Source organism: Salvelinus fontinalis, chromosome 1 (genome assembly GCF_029448725.1).
Source record: "Salvelinus fontinalis isolate EN_2023a chromosome 1, ASM2944872v1, whole genome shotgun sequence".
Taxonomy (NCBI): Eukaryota; Metazoa; Chordata; class Actinopteri; order Salmoniformes; family Salmonidae; genus Salvelinus; species Salvelinus fontinalis.
In genome coordinates this window covers 20,454,922-20,473,040 of record NC_074665.1, presented here as the reverse complement: position 1 = coordinate 20,473,040, position 18,119 = coordinate 20,454,922, and the positions used below count along the sequence as shown (strand labels likewise).

At 44.6% G+C, this 18,119-nt stretch overlaps 1 protein-coding gene across 2 annotated transcripts; it reads left to right on the top strand.

Moving 5' to 3' along the window:
- Positions 1-82: 82 nt before the first annotated feature.
- LOC129834707 (MMS19 nucleotide excision repair protein homolog) lies at positions 83-18,105 on the top strand. 2 transcript variants are annotated; one of them, XM_055900059.1, is made up of 31 exons: positions 83-218; positions 684-732; positions 847-947; positions 1,048-1,133; positions 1,266-1,340; positions 1,465-1,534; positions 1,705-1,833; positions 2,927-2,988; positions 3,399-3,485; positions 3,710-3,784; positions 3,884-3,961; positions 4,097-4,235; positions 5,331-5,485; positions 5,783-5,852; positions 6,771-6,896; positions 7,136-7,217; positions 7,492-7,589; positions 7,717-7,878; positions 8,362-8,517; positions 8,751-8,844; positions 9,178-9,280; positions 9,447-9,521; positions 9,728-9,854; positions 9,946-10,052; positions 10,326-10,382; positions 10,511-10,697; positions 10,827-10,909; positions 15,082-15,246; positions 16,988-17,047; positions 17,187-17,287; positions 17,468-18,105. In XM_055900059.1, the coding sequence occupies exons 1-31, from the start codon at positions 131-133 to the stop codon at positions 17,496-17,498; spliced, it is 3,078 nt and encodes a 1,025-aa protein (XP_055756034.1). In that variant the 5' UTR covers positions 83-130; the 3' UTR covers positions 17,499-18,105. The 2 variants fall into 2 exon arrangements, with proteins under 2 accessions (XP_055756034.1, XP_055755950.1); XM_055899975.1 differs by having other exon boundaries at positions 84-218; positions 9,444-9,521.
- Positions 18,106-18,119: the final 14 nt, after the last annotated feature.

Below are 18,119 nucleotides of genomic sequence, written 5' to 3'. Positions count from 1 at the left end.
TTTGCACATTTATGCATGGGTTTCAATATCATATTTGGTATTATTACTTTTTTTGTGACTGCTCTCAGGGTAATCGCAAGAACTTTCCACGCATGCTCACTTCAGTTTGGTTGAACCAAGGCTGTTCGTGATGGCTGCGGGTAGTGCCTTGCTAGTGGGCTTGGTAGAAGAATTTGTTTCGGGACAACAGGACAGCAAGGCCGCAGACACCGCAACAGGTATTTCAGCCACCTTTCTCTCTGATTTGTTTTTTGAGATGAACGATGCAGAAATCGCGCGTGACTGGTGGCCCAGCATGACATCTGGCTAGCATGCTAGCTAGCAGCAGGCCATCAAAACTCTTAACGTTGCTTTCTGTGTTTAACCGGTCATTGGTTCAAGTGCATACTACAAAAACGGACAACAACAGCCTGTTCAGTAGCTATCAACGTATACAAAGTGGCAATCAATGTCTTTGAAGTCAAGCGAATGAACATATGTTTTTGGCCAGAACTTGCCTGCTAACTTTCTAACCAACCTGCTGTGAAAAGGGTATTTATCAACATATTAGCACAAAGTGTACCGTCTTTGACATTAGACTCTGAACCTACTTCCCTGTCCCCTAAAAGTGTCTGCATGATATATCCTACTCATTGACCACGTGTCTTTCCTCTGGCTGAATAAATGCATTTTCCTTTTATTAGGACTCAAGGCTGGACAGTTTACAATACTACAGTTGGTTGAAGCGTTGGGGTAATGTTTAAGTTACATTAATCATTATTGTCCCATTCACTATCAATGTCATCAACTTCAATGTCATGCAGTTCCAGCCAACACTAACAAGCTGACCATCTTGTCTCTGTGCAGCTTGCATCTGGCCAGCTCCCAACCCCAGACCCGAGCCCGTGGTGTCCAGCTCCTCTCCAATGTCCTACAGCAGTGCCATGGAGACCTTACAGAGAGAGAAGGTAAACAGCACTATAACACATCTTTGTCGTTTTGGTTTGTGGGTGCTATATGTCCTGTCCATGGCTATTGATTATCTTCTTCTTTTTGTTTTGCCCTCAGTGGAAGTCCTTCTAGCGTTTTATGAGAACAGACTCAAGGACCACTATGTCATCACACCACATGTCTTAAAGGGGTTGAAAGCGCTGGTAAGTCTCAATCTTAGTAGCCTCATGTTAAATTTGACGTGAATATTAGATAGAAATGCGACTATTGTCAAAAGTGAACTGACAGACATTCCTTGCCTATTCCTGACCAACGTTTTGAAATAACCCCTTCAGACAAAATGCTCAGTGTTGCCGCCTGGGTCTGCAGTGTCCATTCTGAAATCACTCTTCCAGGACGTTCATGTGCAGGTGAGCACATCCAACCTGCCCTGTCAAGTGTCAACTCTCCTAAATAATTAGCATACAGAGGGGGCCTATATGTTTCTTATACTGCAAAACCCCTGACCCTGTTTCTGTTTCTTTGTCACTACAGTCCCTGATGCTGGTGGAGCGGTCATGTGTTTACAACATCCTAACCCAGCTTATGGAATCCAGAGAGTCAGGTAAGAACTGAGGTAGAGTGGTAGCTATAATGGAGAAATCAGCGGATTGTAGAAATCCTTGTTGAGAGTGGTCAACATTGAGACTGTACAGCTTTGTAATAATCAGCATGATCTGTATGTTGCTTATCTGCATGTTGTTAAATTGATGAACCACTTTTTCAATCCCACAGAGCTGAAGGGCCTGGGTGCAGACTTTGTTTTTGGGTTTGTCCAGTCAGTGGATGGGGAGAGGGACCCACGCAATCTTCTCCTGGCCTTCCAGATCGCTGGGAAAATCATCCATGGAGGCTATGATCTGGGTGAGAACACACACATTGTTATTCCAAACTTTACAAATGTGTTTTATGTACCTTTTTTAGTTGTGCTGTCATCTTGTGTTTCAATGTTGCTCAGGTTTACTGGGCATTGAGTGAACTTGTAACACATCCATCTTCATTTAATTGCTTCCTCAGTAATGAGGTAAAGGCAGGTTGTATTCAATAAGGAACAGGGAAATTACATTGCTTGAGGAAATTGATCCGCTGTGTCTTAGGAAAACGTGCTATAACGACAAGCAGGGAAAAAAGACCCTCTAAACGTGTGCGGCACACAGGTGACCCAAACTCACCATCAACACGGTGTCAGGTAACAATAGCGACACGGTGTCAGGTAACAATAGCGACACGGTGTCAGGTAACAATATCAACATGGTGTCGAGGCATGATATGAACTCTTGACTTTTTGTTGTGGATTAACCATGTCCTGGTTACGAGAAATGAAGCATTGGCTTCTGCTTGTTTAGTCTGTGGTGTGTGACAGATGGACAGAGACTAATTCAAGCGGAGTCATGTTTCGGAAGTGAACTTAGTGTAGTCTCGCGAGTGCTGCTCGTGTTGTTTAGACTGCCAGTGTCTTTCTCTCCGTTAATGAAATTGTATCTGTAAATTGCAGAGATTAGGGTGCGCGGAGGCATGGAAAAACCTGCATGTCATTACTGAGAACAGCTCTCCTGAGAGCTAGCCATATGAAGCAGAGTTCACGAGTCACCGGTTTAGGTTGCACATCATGTTCATGCATTTCTGCTTGGACATGTTGGATGAAACGTATGTCTTGAAGCATACCAACTAAGTAGCACTGTAAATGATTTCATAAGATGATTGCAAAAAATATATATGTGCCGCAACAACATTTTTGTGCGACCAAATCATGGGCTGGTGTCACCAACTGAAAAGGTTAGTTGCACCAGTGGAAAGAGTTAGTCTGGAGCCCTTTACGTGCGCACACACACACTAGAGGACAGATTTAAGCCCTGTTTTATGTATACCAGTAGTTGGGTTGATATTTAATACATGTATTATCTAACGATTCCTCAATCCGTAGACGGTAATATCATGTCTGTGTTTCTTTATTCAGGTAAATTCACAGAGGAGCTGTTTGAAGTTACCTCCTGCTATTTCCCCATAGACTTCAGCCCGGTAAGTGTTTGTTTGTGCAGCTGTTGTGGACTTAGACCCGCCAGATGAACCTACCCAGGAGACAATGCGTATGTGGCTCTCTGTCCTATGTGCTCTGATACCTGAGCCATGTGACACTGACTAGCGTCTGGCAGAGGAATATAGGAAATGGATAAGTCCCGGGTCTAAACACTTTGACAGACAGCTTGTATTATTCCATGTTTTTTGTGATTCAGATTGAGCTTGATAGTGGAGATCACTCATAACAGTACTTGATTAACATTCATTTTAAAGTATTAAGAGTGTTAAGGAAGGTCTTTTGATGAGCTGGATCTAAGTTTCATTCAATCAATTAAAACATTCAATTTGAGTTGTTCCGTGTTTTGAAATGGTTGACATCCATGACTGTCTCTGTGTATGTCCCCACCCAGCCACCCAATGACCCCCACGGCATCACCCAGGAAGAGCTCATCCTCACCCTGAGGGCCGTGCTCACTGGAACACCACGCTTTGCAGAGGTGGGGAAGACGTACTGTACTGCACACTACACGCAATGCGTAGCCTCTTCCCACATCTGCCGTGTCTGGCAAGCGAGACTAACAACGCATAGCCTTTTAGAACGTTAAAGGACATCAGATATAGTCTTTCTGTAAGGTTGTATGTTTGTGAGAGACAGAAAGTGAACAAGTGAAAGAGTTTGGGTGGGTGTAGTCATGATTTGTTGATTGTCTCGCTTCAACAGTTCCTGCTGCCGCTGATCATTGAGAAGCTGGACTCCGATGTTCAGAGTGCCAAGGTGGACTCCCTGCAGACCCTGGTAATACCATGTTGGTCACCTCAGATCATCTTTATGGTTTATATATAAAGTAAATGGCATTCATGCCTTAATGAGCTGTGTTTCATCCTCATGTTGCAGACTGCCTGTGCTTCTGTGTATGAACATAAAGAGCTAGCCGAATTCCTACCAGGCCTTTGGGCCTCGCTGCGCAGGGAGGTGCGTTTCAATGGAACCTGGGGGGCTGGCAACATCGCAAATTACTATTAGAATTGTGTGAAAGTGTCTCGAACAGTACACGAGGCATCTTGATAGTCTGAATGGAGAGTTTGATTGGCCTCCATCCCTGTGCAGGTGTTCCAGACAGCCAGTGAGAGGGTGGAGTCCGCTGGTCTAGCTGCCCTCGGTGCCCTGACAGCCTGCATCTCCCGCTCCGTCCTCAACTCTGACTCTGAAGACTACCTCAATGTCTTCCTCGACTTGGTCCTCAAAGGTAACCCCTCAAACAAATCTGAGAAACAGGAGCCAACTAATGTCGAAGGTTTTGTCTATTTTGTTATTGTGTGGGGTCAGTGTATTTGGAAATGTGTGAGAGGGAGACGGACTTGTCAGTTGTTCTCCTCAGTGCTTACCACAGCAGGAGAGGTGTTGAGAGAGGGAAAAAACAGAGCAAACTAGAACGCTATTTGGCCCTAAACAGAGAATACACAGTGGCAGAATACCTGACCACTGTGACTGACCCAAAATTAAAGAAATCTTCGACTATGTACTGTGAGCATAGCCTTGCTATTGAGAAAGGCCGCCTCAGGCAGACCTGTCTCTCAAGAGAAGACAGGCTATGTGCACACTGCCCACAAAATGAGGTGGAAACTGAGCTGCACTTCCTCACCTCCTGTATGACCATATTAGAGAGACATATTTCCCTCAGATTACACAGACCCACAAAGAATTTGAAAACAAATCCAATTTTGATAAACTCCCATATCTACTGGGTGAAATACCACAGTGTGCCATCACAGCAGCAACATTTGTGACCTCTTGCCACAAGAAAATGGCAACCTGTGAAGAACAAACACCATAATAAATATAGGTTATATTTACGTTTTTTATTTTTCTATTTGCACATCATTACAACACTGTATATATACATAATGACTTTTGAAATGTCTTTATTCTTTTGGAACTTTTGTGAGTTTAATGTAAACTTTTTTTGTTTATTTCACTTTTTGTTTATTATCTATTTCACTTGCTTTGGCAATGTAAACGTATGTTTCCCATACCAATAAATCCCCTTAAATTGAAACATTTTTAAAATTGAGAGAGAGAGAGGTGGAGGGAGATGAGAGACGATGACAACTCCACAGAGGCAGCTTGGCTTCAGATGAAGGCGAGCGATGGCAAATAAATCTCAGGCTCATTGCTACCTGTCTGCCCTCGATGCTTACTCGCAACCTTCCACCTTCGACTCACCACACTGTTCGTTATTTACACCCAGATAGATGTAGGTATACACACTTCATATAGTCCAGCATGATGTCCTGATACACGTGCCATCGCCAATTTGCCAACCCAGCCTAATGTTTTGTAGACTGTCAGCACCACCTGTGTGAGCCAGACCTGAAGCTGGTGTGGCCCAGCGCCAAGCTGCTGCAGGCCACCTCTACCGCCTCCTACAGGGCGAGCCACAGAGTTGCAGCCGCCATCATGCCGTCCCTCATAGAACAATACAACAGCCGAACGCAGGTGAGTCACACCAGCCAGCTAGGTCGTTCCATTTCCATCAGTGTTGACGCTTGTCTCCCATTCTTGACTGTTGGTAATGATTTGAGTCAATTCTGCCAGTCAGATTTCTCACATTGTGTGTTTTTCTGGCTTCCCACATAGTCAAAATCACAGTGTTATTGCATTGTAAGTTATGGCCTTTTGCTGACCCAATACTGCCACAGGACATGTAGGCAGCCCAGCCTGTTGTAAATATCTTGGTTCTGGCTTGGTTCCTACAGAAATCTTAAATATCTGTCTGTGTCCTCCCCCGTGTAGTGTGCTCAGCGGCGCACCCTACTGGAGGTGTTACAGGGCTTCGTCCAGCCAGTGAAGTCTTCAGAGGAGGGTAAGTGTAACGTTCATTACTGTCCCGCTCTTTGTGCGACGTTCATTAAGAGCCGTGCGTCAATCTAGGTAACATAATAAAATAATCTCTATCAAAACCCGTCAAGGGATATATTTTTTTGTTTTGTTGCATGGGCTTTCTCTCAACCCTGCCACATCCTCCTATGTTGGCCTTGCGCATCTGCGGTGGAAGGTGGCCGAGCTACAGCGGTGTTTGTCAGCCCATGAGAAATTGGTCTTCTCACGAAAACGTCTGTAATGATGATGTTCTCTGTTTTGTTCTACGAGCCCCATAGCCTGTGACTCGTTTAAAGTCAGTAACTCTGATGTGCCAATTTCTGTCTGTAATTTATGGCCTTTAGCTTGAGCTACAAACTATGGAAAGGGGTGACTCGCACAAACACGATAGTTTTCTTCATTTTGCTCTGACCCCACAAGTGTCACGGAACTCGTCTGAATGTAACCCGTACAAACCAATGGAAGTACGGAGGTAGTTCTGTGGGTTAAATATTTCGTCATCGCCCCCCCCCCCCCCCCCCCATCGGCTTGGACTTTTAGAGATTTATTGTCCCTTGTTCCTCCTTTCATGTTCTGCCTCTGCAGCTAAACAAGTGATTTACAATGCTTCATTTCAGGGCTCCATTTGAAGCAGAACGCTGTTAGAACTTGCCCCAGCATAATAACAATTCATGCTTTAGGAATGATGAGAATATCCAGCCATTTCTACTGTGCCATAACTCAGTCCCTCATGAAATTTCCCTCCTGGTTCGTGTGATATGTGGCGGTGTGAATTGTTCTATTAACCTTTTCCCACCACTCTCACACCCCTCCTTCTCTCCCTTTTCTCTCTTCCTCCCTCTCTCCTTCCCTACTTTCTTTGTCTCTCTCCCTCCCCCCTCTTTCTCTCTCCTCTCACCAGATGAGAGTGTGCTGTTGGACTTCAGGCAGTCTCTTTGCAGTATAGTGTTCTCTGCCCTGGCTGAGAACAGTGCTGGGCTCCAGATCACATCACTGCGTGTGCTCACTGCCCTGAGCCAACAGACAGGTGAGACTCCTGACCTCGCAAACCCTCTTCCAATTAACTAATACCTGACCAACACATTTGAGACCTTTTGAGCTCCTCTCACTGCTACACAGGATTGAATTGAAGTCAGAATGAGTCTTTGTTCACATGCTGTTCAGCTTGTGGGATAGAGAATACATTTAATTGGCCATTCAGATTGTGCTACATCTCCCCTTACTATGCTGAGACGTATAGGTTGACCTCTCCCACCTCTCTCCTAGTCCTGCTGTTAGAGTCAGATGTGGAGCTGGCCGTTGACCACCTCGTCAGGCTCATCCTGGAGGAGGAAGATGCTAAAGTCAGGTTAGTACCTGTTTTCAGTTCTTCTGGGAGGGCAATCAGAAGTCTGTGGCCACATTTACACAGGCAGCCCACTTCTGAATTTTTTTTATTTCACTAATTGGTATTTTGACCAATCAGATAAGCGCTGATAAAGATCTGATGTGATTGGTCAAAAGACCAGTTAGTGAGAAATAACCCATCAGAATTGGGCTGCCTGTGTAAACACAACCTGTGTGTGCCTAATCAATTAACACAAGGGTTTGGTTCTTCTCTCTGCCTCTCCCTGTCTGTCCAGCCTGGCTGTGGTTGAGTGTGCAGGGGCTCTGGCTTGTCTGCACCCTCTAGCCTTCATCTCTAAGATGGTTCCACGGCTGAAGGGGGAGATCTTCTCAGGTGGGTTAGGGTCAAAGGTCAAAACGAAAAAATGTAAACAAAGGTCTTTATCATTACGTTCCTTCAATGACATCATTCCAACCGGAGGAGGGTTACTGAACTGAACCCTTTTCTCTCCTGTTCCCAGAGTCCATGGCACAAGGTGACAGCGCCACGCCGTCCCAGGAACATTCCCAGCAGGCCGTACGTCAGCGGTGTTTGACGGCGCTGGCTGCGGTGTCGTCCCGGCCCAGTGTGGTTCAGGAGAGCACACCTGTCCTGCTACAGGTTCTCACCTCCTCACACACTGGTATGTGTCACTACCACACACTCATCTGTCTTTGTATAGGTAGACCCTTTCTAAATATGTCTTATGTTTCGTTGTATAGGTAAACTCCCCTATCTCTCTATGTTAAAGCTGCAATATGTAACTTTTTGGGCGACCTGACCAAATTCACATAGAAATGTGAGTTATAGATATGTTGTTCTCATTGAAAGCAAGTCTAAGAAGCGGCAGATCTCTTCTATGTGCACTATTTCGATGCTTCCCCTTTCCTTTTTGTCATTTACTTTCGGTTTTGTACACCAGCTTCAAATAGCTGAAAAACAGAATTTTTGTGGTGGTTGTAAATATATTTCCCAGCAGTTTAGATGGTGCAATGGTTCTCTACACTATGCATTGCTTGAACTATTAGAATTCTAGCAACCAGGAAATGACGGAGCAATTTCTGCATATTGCACCTTTTGTATAAGTAGACTGATGACAATGAAGATGTAATCTCTCTCCCAACAGGCACTGGCTCATTTTCATTGGAGGAGGTGATCTCTGTGTGCCACAATCTGCAGAGGATAGCAGAGCATGCCCAGGACACTGAAGAGACCGGCCGTGTCTTCCATGACATCATCATTCCGCGCCTGCTCGGACTGGCCTTGCAGGCAGCTATGCAGGGTGAGAATATTCTGACCAACTAATGCCTTCAGGCCTCTGCAACACATTGTAATGTTTTGATTCATGTAACCTTTATTGAACCAGGAAGTCCCTTGAGATAAGGAATCTCTGGTTCAATGGAGAGCTGTTCTGAAAATGAGTTGGTGTGTTTTGGCAAACCTATGCAAACTAAATGCAGAAGACCTAACTCTTTTTGACTGATGTTTTTGTTCTGCTCCCTTTTATATGTGAAGGGTCCTCAGACCATCAGAGTCCTTTAGTGGAGGAGTCTGTCCTATCAGCCATGGTACCAGTCATCAGCACCACCTGTGCCCGACTACAGTCCCAGTGAGTTGGCATCACTGAGAGAGCCAGCCACCCAGTCAGACGAGAGACACACACACACACACATAATTGATGTACATGTACATGTATTACATGCACATGTATTATGTCATATGTAAATATGTTGGCTTGGTGCTAACCACTAGGGTTGTAAAACTCTAGGAACTTTTAATACATTCCCTGGTTTTCCCAAACTCCTGGTTGGATGATTCCCAGATTCAGGAGGAAACAGGCAGGAAATCCAGATTCCTCCAACCAGGATTTCTGGAAAGCAATGGGAGTTTATTGAAAGTTCCTGTAATTTTGTAACCCTACTAAGCTCTGCTGTGTCACCAGACTGGCGGGCCAAACAGCCTCGCGGGTGGTGTCCCTCTTCCTGGATGGGGACATGTCCTTCCTGCCAGAGAATGCCTTCCCCTCCCAGATCCAGCTCCTCAAGGTCAGGGTTCAATGCTAAAGACACCCAGCCATCTCCTTTATCAAAACACACTTATACCTACTACTGAGGATACTCAAGGGACAGGATGCATGCTGGGAGTAAATAGAGCATTGTATCTGTGAGTGGTATATTGAATGGGTTGTCCTTTGACCTTGTCCTCCAGAAGCAGGCAGGTGACTCCTGGAGCCAGTCCCAGATGGTGTGTCTTCTAATGGGCTGTGTGTGTTCGCTGCCACGGAGTGTAAGAACGCCCTACATGTCTGCTACTCATCACAGGGTCTCAAAACCACATTGTAACCGTGTTTGTACTGTTAAATGTTCATACAATGGATACCGGTTTAATGTGTTACACTGGATACTCAAATGTTGCATTCTTAAGATATCCTGACATTTAATGGCTTAATTTAGCCTGTTATCATTGACTGACTGACCGTGTGTCCTGGACAGGTGGAGGTTCCACAGATGGATAGGCTACTGTTAGAACTGGAGGAGCTGAGCTGTACCTGTGACCATCCCCTCTCCTACACCTCAGCCGCCAAGTGCTACGCTGGGCTGGTCAACAAGAGGCCTGCAGGCGAGTCCTCCAGTCCTGTCCTTGATCTGAATGAGGATTGGTCAAGTGAATGTTGGTGAGATGGTATATTTCATGTTGTGTCTTTCTACAGGAGAAGCCCTGGACTCTCTGATAGACAGGATGTTGAAGAGGATCTCCACTGAGCTGGACTGTGCGTCCTCTTCGGTCCGAAAGCAGGCGTTCACGCTGCTGCTCTGGGTTAGACGTTTTGTATTGCTACTCACATGGCAGTATTTTATCCAATCACATCAGTTTCTATGATTTCCATGTATTCTCTGTTTCGTTTTCTGTTCCCCTCAGCCCATACTTAGCCTACTGAACTCCCCACACTGTAACCCCCCCTGTGTCTCTAGACTAGGGATCTCTGTTTCTCCTACGACCTCCTCTCCTTTAGGGTGAATGGTGACTTGCCTATTGTATGGTGTTCTGTCCATTCATTCATCAAGTTGTGAATGGCTTTCTTGTCTTTAGGTGGCCAAGGCTCTCCTCCTCCGCTACCACCCTCTGTCCACAGCCCTGACTGACAAGGTAAAGGACAGGAGTCCTCTGTCCTCCTACACATACACAGTCTGTAGTTTAATTGTTTTGTCTCTTCTCCCCTAGAAAAATCTCTACCTCAGTAACCTCACACAGCAATAATCCTGTGTCGGTCTCAGCTTTTCTCCCTGCTCAGTGACTCAGAACTGGGTTCGTTAGCTGCCGATGGATTCTCTCTCTTGATGAGCGACTCGCCGGACGTCCTCAACCGCGGTTGCAACGCCGACATACGCATCATGTACCGCCAGCGCTTCTTCACCGAGAACTCTGCCAAGCTGGTCCAGGGCTTTAACTCTGCAGCCCAAGGTACCGGAGAGGGACACATTTTCAATGCACTACAGATACTGGCCACGTGTTGTAACTTGTTGACCAGTTTGTGAGAGTCCTGTTCATTGTACCGATTCTTAACTTTCCCTTCCTTCTCTCCCTCTACAGAGAAGAAGTCTGGCTACCTGAAGGCACTGTCTCACATAGTGAACAACCTACCTAGACAGGTTCAGCTCACTGAGCTACCAGCGGTAAGTAGAGAGAACCAGTGAAACAGTATAGAGAAGTGCCAGACAAGGGAGCAAAAACAGGAACAACTTAGAAATTTATTTTTTCCATTAATATATTCCTTAAATCTAAAACACATATCTGAGAGGGGTGTGGTATATTGCCAATATACCACTGCTAAGGGCTGTTCTTAGGCATAACACAACGCGAAGTGACTGGATACAGCTCTGAGCCGTGGTATATTGGCCATATACCACAAACCCCGAGGTGCCTTATTGCTATTATAAACTGGTTACCAACATAATTAGAACAGTAAAAATACATGTCATACCAGTGGTATACGGTCTGATATACCACTGCTTTTAGCCAATCAGCATTCAGGGCTCAAACCACCCAGTTTATAAAATTCTTATTTTATACATCTGTGATGAGCATTATATCCCACTATGGGCCTTCAGAAAGTATTCACACCCGTTGACTTTTTCCACATTTTGTGTTACAGCCTGAATTTAAAGTTGATTACCGGTACATTTAGATGTGTCAGTGATCTACACCCAATAATGTCAAAATGGAATTTTGTTTGTAGATTTTTTTTACAATTTTTTATTTATTTTTTTATTTAAAAAGCTGAAATGTCTGGAGTAGAGGTCGACCGACTGATTTTTCAACGCCAATACCGATTATTGGAGGACCAAAAAAAGCCGATACCGATTAATTGCCCTATTTATTTATTTTTTGTAATAATGACAATTACAACAATACTGAAGGAACACTTATTTTAACTTAATATAATATCAATAAAAATCAATTTAGCCTCAAATAAATAATGAAACATGTTCAATTTGGTTTAAATAATGTAACAAGTGTTGGAGAAGAAAGTAAAAGTGCAATGTAAAACAGCTAACGTATAAGTTCCTTGCTCAGAACATATGAAAGCTGGTGGTTTCTTTTAACATGAGTCTTCAATATTCCCAGGTAAGAAGTTTTAGGTTGTAGTTATAGGAATTATAGGACTATTTCTCTCTATACCATTTGTATTTTATATACCTTTGACTATTGGATGTTCTTATAGGCACTTTAGTATTGCCAGTATAACAGTATAGGTTCCTCTCCTCGCCCCTACTTGGGCTCGAACCAGGAACACATCAACAACAGCCACCCTCGAAGCAGCGTTACCCATGCAGAGCAAGGGGAATAACTACTCCAACTCTCAGAGCGAGTGACGTTTGCCATTTCACATCGGTTACACCAGCCTAATCTCGGGAGTTGATGGGCTTGAAGTCATAAACAGCGCAATGCTTGAAGCACAGCAAAGAGCACGAAAGTGCTGTTTGAAGGAATGCTTACGAGCATCCTGGTGTCTACCATCGCTCAGTCAGACTGCTCTATCAAATCATAGACTTAATTATAACATAATAACACACAGAAATACGAGCCTTAGGTCATTAATATGGTCGAATCCGGAAACTATCATCTCGAAAACAAGACGTTTATTCTTTCAGTGAAATACGGAACCGTTCCGTATTTTATCTAACGGGTGGCATCCATAAGTCTAAATATTCCTGTTACATTGCACATCCTTCAATGTTATGTCATAATTACGTAAAATTCTGGCAAATTAGTTCGCAACGACCCAGGCGGCCCAAACTGTTGCATATACCCCGACTCTGCGTGCAATGAACGCAAGAGAAGTGACACAATTTCACCTGGTTAATATTGCCTGCTAACCTGGATTTCTTTTAGCTAAATATGCAGGTTTAAAAATATATACTTCTGTGTATTGATTTTAAGAAAGGCATTGATGTTTATGGTTAGGTACACATTGGAGCAAGGACAGTCCTTTTTCATGAATATGCACCGCATCGATTATATGCAACGCAGGACATGCTAGATAAACTAGTAATATCATCAACCATGTGTAGTTAACTAGTGATTATGACTGATTGTTTTTTTATAAGATAAGTTTAATGCTAGCTAGCAACTTACCTTGGCTTACTGCATTCGCGTAACAGGCAGGCTCCTCGTGGAGTGCAATGAGAGGTAGGTGGTTAGAGCGTTGGACTAGTTAACTGTAAGGTTGCAAGATTGAATCCCCGAGCTGACAAGGTAAAAATCTGTCGTTCTGCCCCTGAACAAGGCAGTTAACCCACCGTTCCTAGGCCATCATTGAGAATAAGAATGTGTTCAACTGACTTGCCTAGTTAAATAAAGGTGTATTAAAAAAAAAAAATTGTAAATAATTTTTTTAAATCAGCCAAATCGGTGTCCAAAAATACCGATTTCCGATTTATGAACACTTGAAATCGGCCCTAATTAATCGGTCGACCTCTAGTCTGGAGTCGATAAGAATTCAACCCCTTTATGGCAAGCCATACATTCAGAAGTAAAGATTTGCTTAACAACTCCCATAATAAGTTGCATGGACTCTGTGTGCAATAATTGGGATCAACATGATTTTTGAATGACTACCCCATATCTGTACCCCACACATACAGATAATTGTAAGGTCCCTCAATCGAGCAAAATGATGTCACCATTGCCCTGGAATCTAAGCAATGTTGTGCTGCTATTTTTATTGACTCGGCTGACCATTCCATTCTTGTGGGCTGGCTAAGGAGTATTGGTGTCTGAGGGGTCTTTGGCCTGGTTTGCTAACTACCTCTCTGAGTGCAGAACATCTGCTGTCTCAGCCACTGCCTGTAACCAAGGGAGTACCCCAAGGCTCGATCCTTGGCCCCACACGCTTCCCAATTTACATCAACAACATAGCTCAGGCAGTAGGAAGCGCTCATCTATTTATATGCAGATGATAGTCTTAGTCAGCTGACCCCTCCCTGGATTTTGTGTTAAACGCTCTACAACAAAGCTTTCTTAGCCCTTAACCCGAATGGCACAGTGGTCTAAGGCACTGCATCTCAGTGCTAGAGGTGTCACTACAGACCCTGGTTCGATCCCGGGCTGTATTACAACCGGCTGTGATCGGGAGTCCCATAGGGCGGCACACAATTGACCCAGCGTTGTCTTGGTTAGGAGAGGGTTTGGCCGGGGTAGGCCGTCATTGTAAAATAAGAATTTGTTCCTAACCGACTTGCCTAGTTAAATAAAGGTACAAAAAACTTCCAAAACAAAGGTCATGTGGTTTGGTAAGAAGAATTCCCCTACTTGTGTGATTACTACCTCTGAGGGTTTAGAGCTTGTGGTAGTCACCTCATGCAAGTACTTTGGCGTATGGCTAGACGGAACACTGTCCTTCTCTCAGCACATATCAAAGCTGCAGGCTAAAGTTAAATCTACACTTGGTTTCCTCTATCGTAATCGCTCCTCTTTCACCCCAGCTGCCAAACTAACCCTGATTCAGATGACCATCCTACCGATGGATTACGGAGACGTAATTTATAGATTGGTAGGTAAAGGCTGCTCTCGAGCCGCTAGATGTTCTTTACCATTCGGCCATCAGATTTGCCACCAATATTCCTTATCGGACACATCGTTGCACTCAATACTCCCCCTTATCTGAGATGCCTACTGCAGCCCTTATCCTCCACATACAACACCTGTTCTGCCAGTCACATTCTGTTAAAGGTCCCCAAAGCACACACATCCCTGGGTCGCTCCTCTTTTCAGTTCGCTGCAGCTAGCGACTGGAACACACACAAACTGGACAGTTTTATCTCCATCTCTTCATTCAAAGACTCAATCATGGACACTTGTGGCTGCTTCGCGTGATGTGTTGTCTCGTCTCTACCTTCATGCCTTTGTCTGTGCCCAATAATGTTTGTACCATCTTTTGTTCTTCTGCCATGTCGTTATGTGGTGTTGCTACCATGTTGTTGTCTTAGGTCTCTCTGTAGTGTTGTGGTGTTTCTTGTCGTGATGTGTGTTTTTGTCCTGTATTTAATTTTTAATCCCAGCCCCCGTCCCTGCAGGAGACCTTTTGGTAGGCCATCATTGTAAATAAAAGTGTTAGCTAAAATACAAAAAAAGACCAGGGATGTTTTCCAATGCCTCAAATGCACCTATTGGTAGATGGATCAAAAATAAATAAATGACCAAAAAAATTACTTAAATCCAGTTTAGTCGCACTTTGTAACATCAAAATGTAGAAAGAAAATCAGGGTGTGAGTACTTTCTGAAGGCACTGTATCTTAAGGATGTGGTGATGTCCTCCTTTTTCTATTCTCCACTGTTTGGTCAGCTCCTGCCCCTCCTGCTAGAGGCCCTGTCCTGTCCAGACCAGGCGGTGCAGCTGTCCACCCTGTCCTGCCTGCAACCTGTCCTCATGGACCCCCCCTCCGCCCTCATCACTCAGCTGGAGGCGCTAGTAGGCCGCACTCTCACCCTCACCACAAGCCCTGCTATGGTACGTATCATACCTTTTTTTTTTTTTTTTTTTTTTTTACACCTTTATTTAACTAGGCAAGTCAGTTAAGAACAAATTCTTATTTTCAATGACGGCCTAGGAACAGTGGGTTAACTGCCTGTTCAGGGGCAGAACGACAGATTTGTACCTTGTCAGCTCGGGGATTTGAACTTGCAACCTTCCGGTTACTAGTCCAACGCTCTAACCACTAGGCTACCCTGCCGCCCCAGTAACCTTTGGTTACTTAGTGTATGTGGACGCCTGCTCGTCGAACATCTCATTCCAATATCATGGGCATTAATATGGAGTTGGTCCCCCCTTTGCTGCTACAACAGCCTCCGCTCTTCTGGGAAGGCTTTCCACTAGATGTTGGAACATTGCTGGGGGGATTGCTTCCATTCAGCCACAAGAGCATTAGTGCGGTCGGGCGTTGATGTTGGGCGATTAGGCCTGGCTCGCAGTTGGCGTTCCAATTCATCCCAAAGGTGTTCTTCCACACCGATCTCGACAAACCATTTCTGAATGGACCGGGCATTGTCATGCCGAATTAGGAAAGGGCCGTCCACAAACTGTTGCTACAAAGTTGGAAGCACAGAAGCGTCTAGAATGTCATTGTATGCTGTAAGATTACCCTTCACTGGACCATGAAAAACTGCCCCAGACCATTATTCTTCCTCCACCAAACTTTAGTTGGGACTATGCTTTGGGGCAGGTAGCGTTATCCTGGCATCCGCCAAACCCAAATTTGTCCATCGGACTTCCAGATGGTGAAGCATGATTCATCACTCCAGAGAACGTGTTTCCACTGCTCCAATGGCGGCAAGCTTTAAACCACTCCAGCCGACGCACAAACTGTTCTTGTGCTGACGTTGCTTCCAGAGGCAGTTTGGAACCTGGTAGTGAGTGTTGCAACTGAGGGTGGACAATTTTTGCGTTCTTTAACACTAGGCGGGCACCTCTAGCAGGGCAAAAATTTGACAAACTGACTTGTTGGAAAGTTGGCAGGCTGAAAGTCAATGAGCGCTTCAGTAAGGCCATTTGACTGTCAATGTTTATCTGTGGAGATTGCATGGCTGTGTGCTCAATTTTATACAGCTGTCAGCAACTGGTGTGTCTGAAATAGCCGAATCCACTCATTTTAAGGGGTGTCCACATACCCTATATACACACACACGCGTGTATGTTATGAGACACCAAACGCAGGCAGACAAACACACTATCATTATAAAAGTGACATATGCCAATGGGACAAGTATTGAGAAAGCTAAATACATAGTCAAATGTGAGCATCAGGCAGAGATGTGTTCTCTCTGTGACATTAGCGTTGTCCCACAGACCGTGTATCTTATTATTCCTGTGCCAGAGGTAGTTGATTCAGCCGTGTCCCCGCGAGCATTCAATAATATGCCATTTAGTAGACACTTATCCAAAGTGACGTACAGTCATGTGCATACATTTTACGTATGCGTGGACCCAAGAATCGAACCCACTATCACTATAACCCACAATACATCTGCAAATGAAATGCTGCTTGACTGTACCGGTGTGGTCTTTAACCTGAAACGCAATTAATGTCATAAACCCCAGAATGCAACTCAGCGTTTCTGAAATCTGGACTATTCAGTATTCAGCTGCAACATGAACCAAGGTAACCTTGAGTACCATTGTCCCCAATCCCCATACACTTATCTTCACTCACGAAGGTCGTTTTTTTTGTCTGTCTCTCTCCTCGTCCTCACAGAAAGTGCGGATAGCCTCTCTGCGCTGTATCCATGCCCTCTCCCGCTTTCCAGAACATGAGGTAAGACTCGGTCCTGGACTGCACAGAACAACCTCTGTCAGCCAACTGGCCACACAGATGGGACTTTAACAAGTGATTGGCTTTAACAACCGATTCATATAAACTCTGGTCATAAACAAACCCACCCTTCCTCTGGCAGATCATGCCTTTCCGTGCGAGGGTGCTGCGTGGCCTGGCTGTGCCCCTGGACGACCTCAAGAGGATGGTGAGGAGCGAGGCGGTGGTGGCACGCAATGAATGGTGAGGCATTAGATTTCCTCAAACATTCTCACAACTACAAGGGTTAGGCATTTCAATCTGTTGATGTAACATTGTTAGAAATGGAACAGGATTCACCAGACAAGAAGTCAATATGACACAAAAAACCTAACAATGAGAAAAACAGGCCCCGAATTTCTCTCCATTGTGTCTCATGTGAAGGTTCCTACTGGGGAGTCCAGGGGGAAGGTGAGTTTGGCCCCACCATTACAGACTGGTTGTGGGACCGCCTGCTCCTGAGGAAGAGGCTTTGGATCCAGGCATGGGACCCTAGTTTTTTGCCCTTGGAGTCTGTGACATCTCACCACCCACAGCACTTCACCTTTTACACGTCCATTTTTTTTTGTACTGCTACCCCTCCACCACTGCATGGTGGCGTGGACCTATAGGTGACAGCCAACCGTCCATCATGGAAGGACTGCGCTGCACTGAAACAAGCTTGGCACAGAGAGAACCATTTCTATCTACAATATTATGCCTTGAAATCATGAGTTACAAGTCTAACATTTGACCTCACCCTGCCAGTTGTGTACAAGAGCTACTGATTTAAGTACATTTGACATAATTGACTATCTAACCATAGATGACTATATTAATGTGTTTAACATCGCTCGTGAAGATGCCATTATGAAGAGTCAACATTGTATTCAGTATTGGAAGGATTGATGCAGCTGGCACATGGTAGGCTGCACATTTAATTTCACTAGGCTAACTTTGAACCTCAAACATATGCCGAAGATATGTGGACAATATTTAAATGTCTAACTTAAGCTGTCAATAAAACCATTTTTGTAAATGAATCAGTGCTTTAAAA

Coding starts and splice junctions, on each gene's coding strand:
- LOC129834707 (XM_055899975.1), top strand. CDS start 131: ATGGCTGCGGGTAGTGCCTTGCTAGTGGGCTTGGTAGAAGAATTTGTT. Junction 2,989..3,398: donor TCCCCATAGACTTCAGCCCG/GTAAGTGTTTGT, acceptor GTCCCCACCCAG/CCACCCAATGACCCCCACGG. Junction 7,879..8,361: donor TCTCACCTCCTCACACACTG/GTATGTGTCACT, acceptor CTCTCCCAACAG/GCACTGGCTCATTTTCATTG.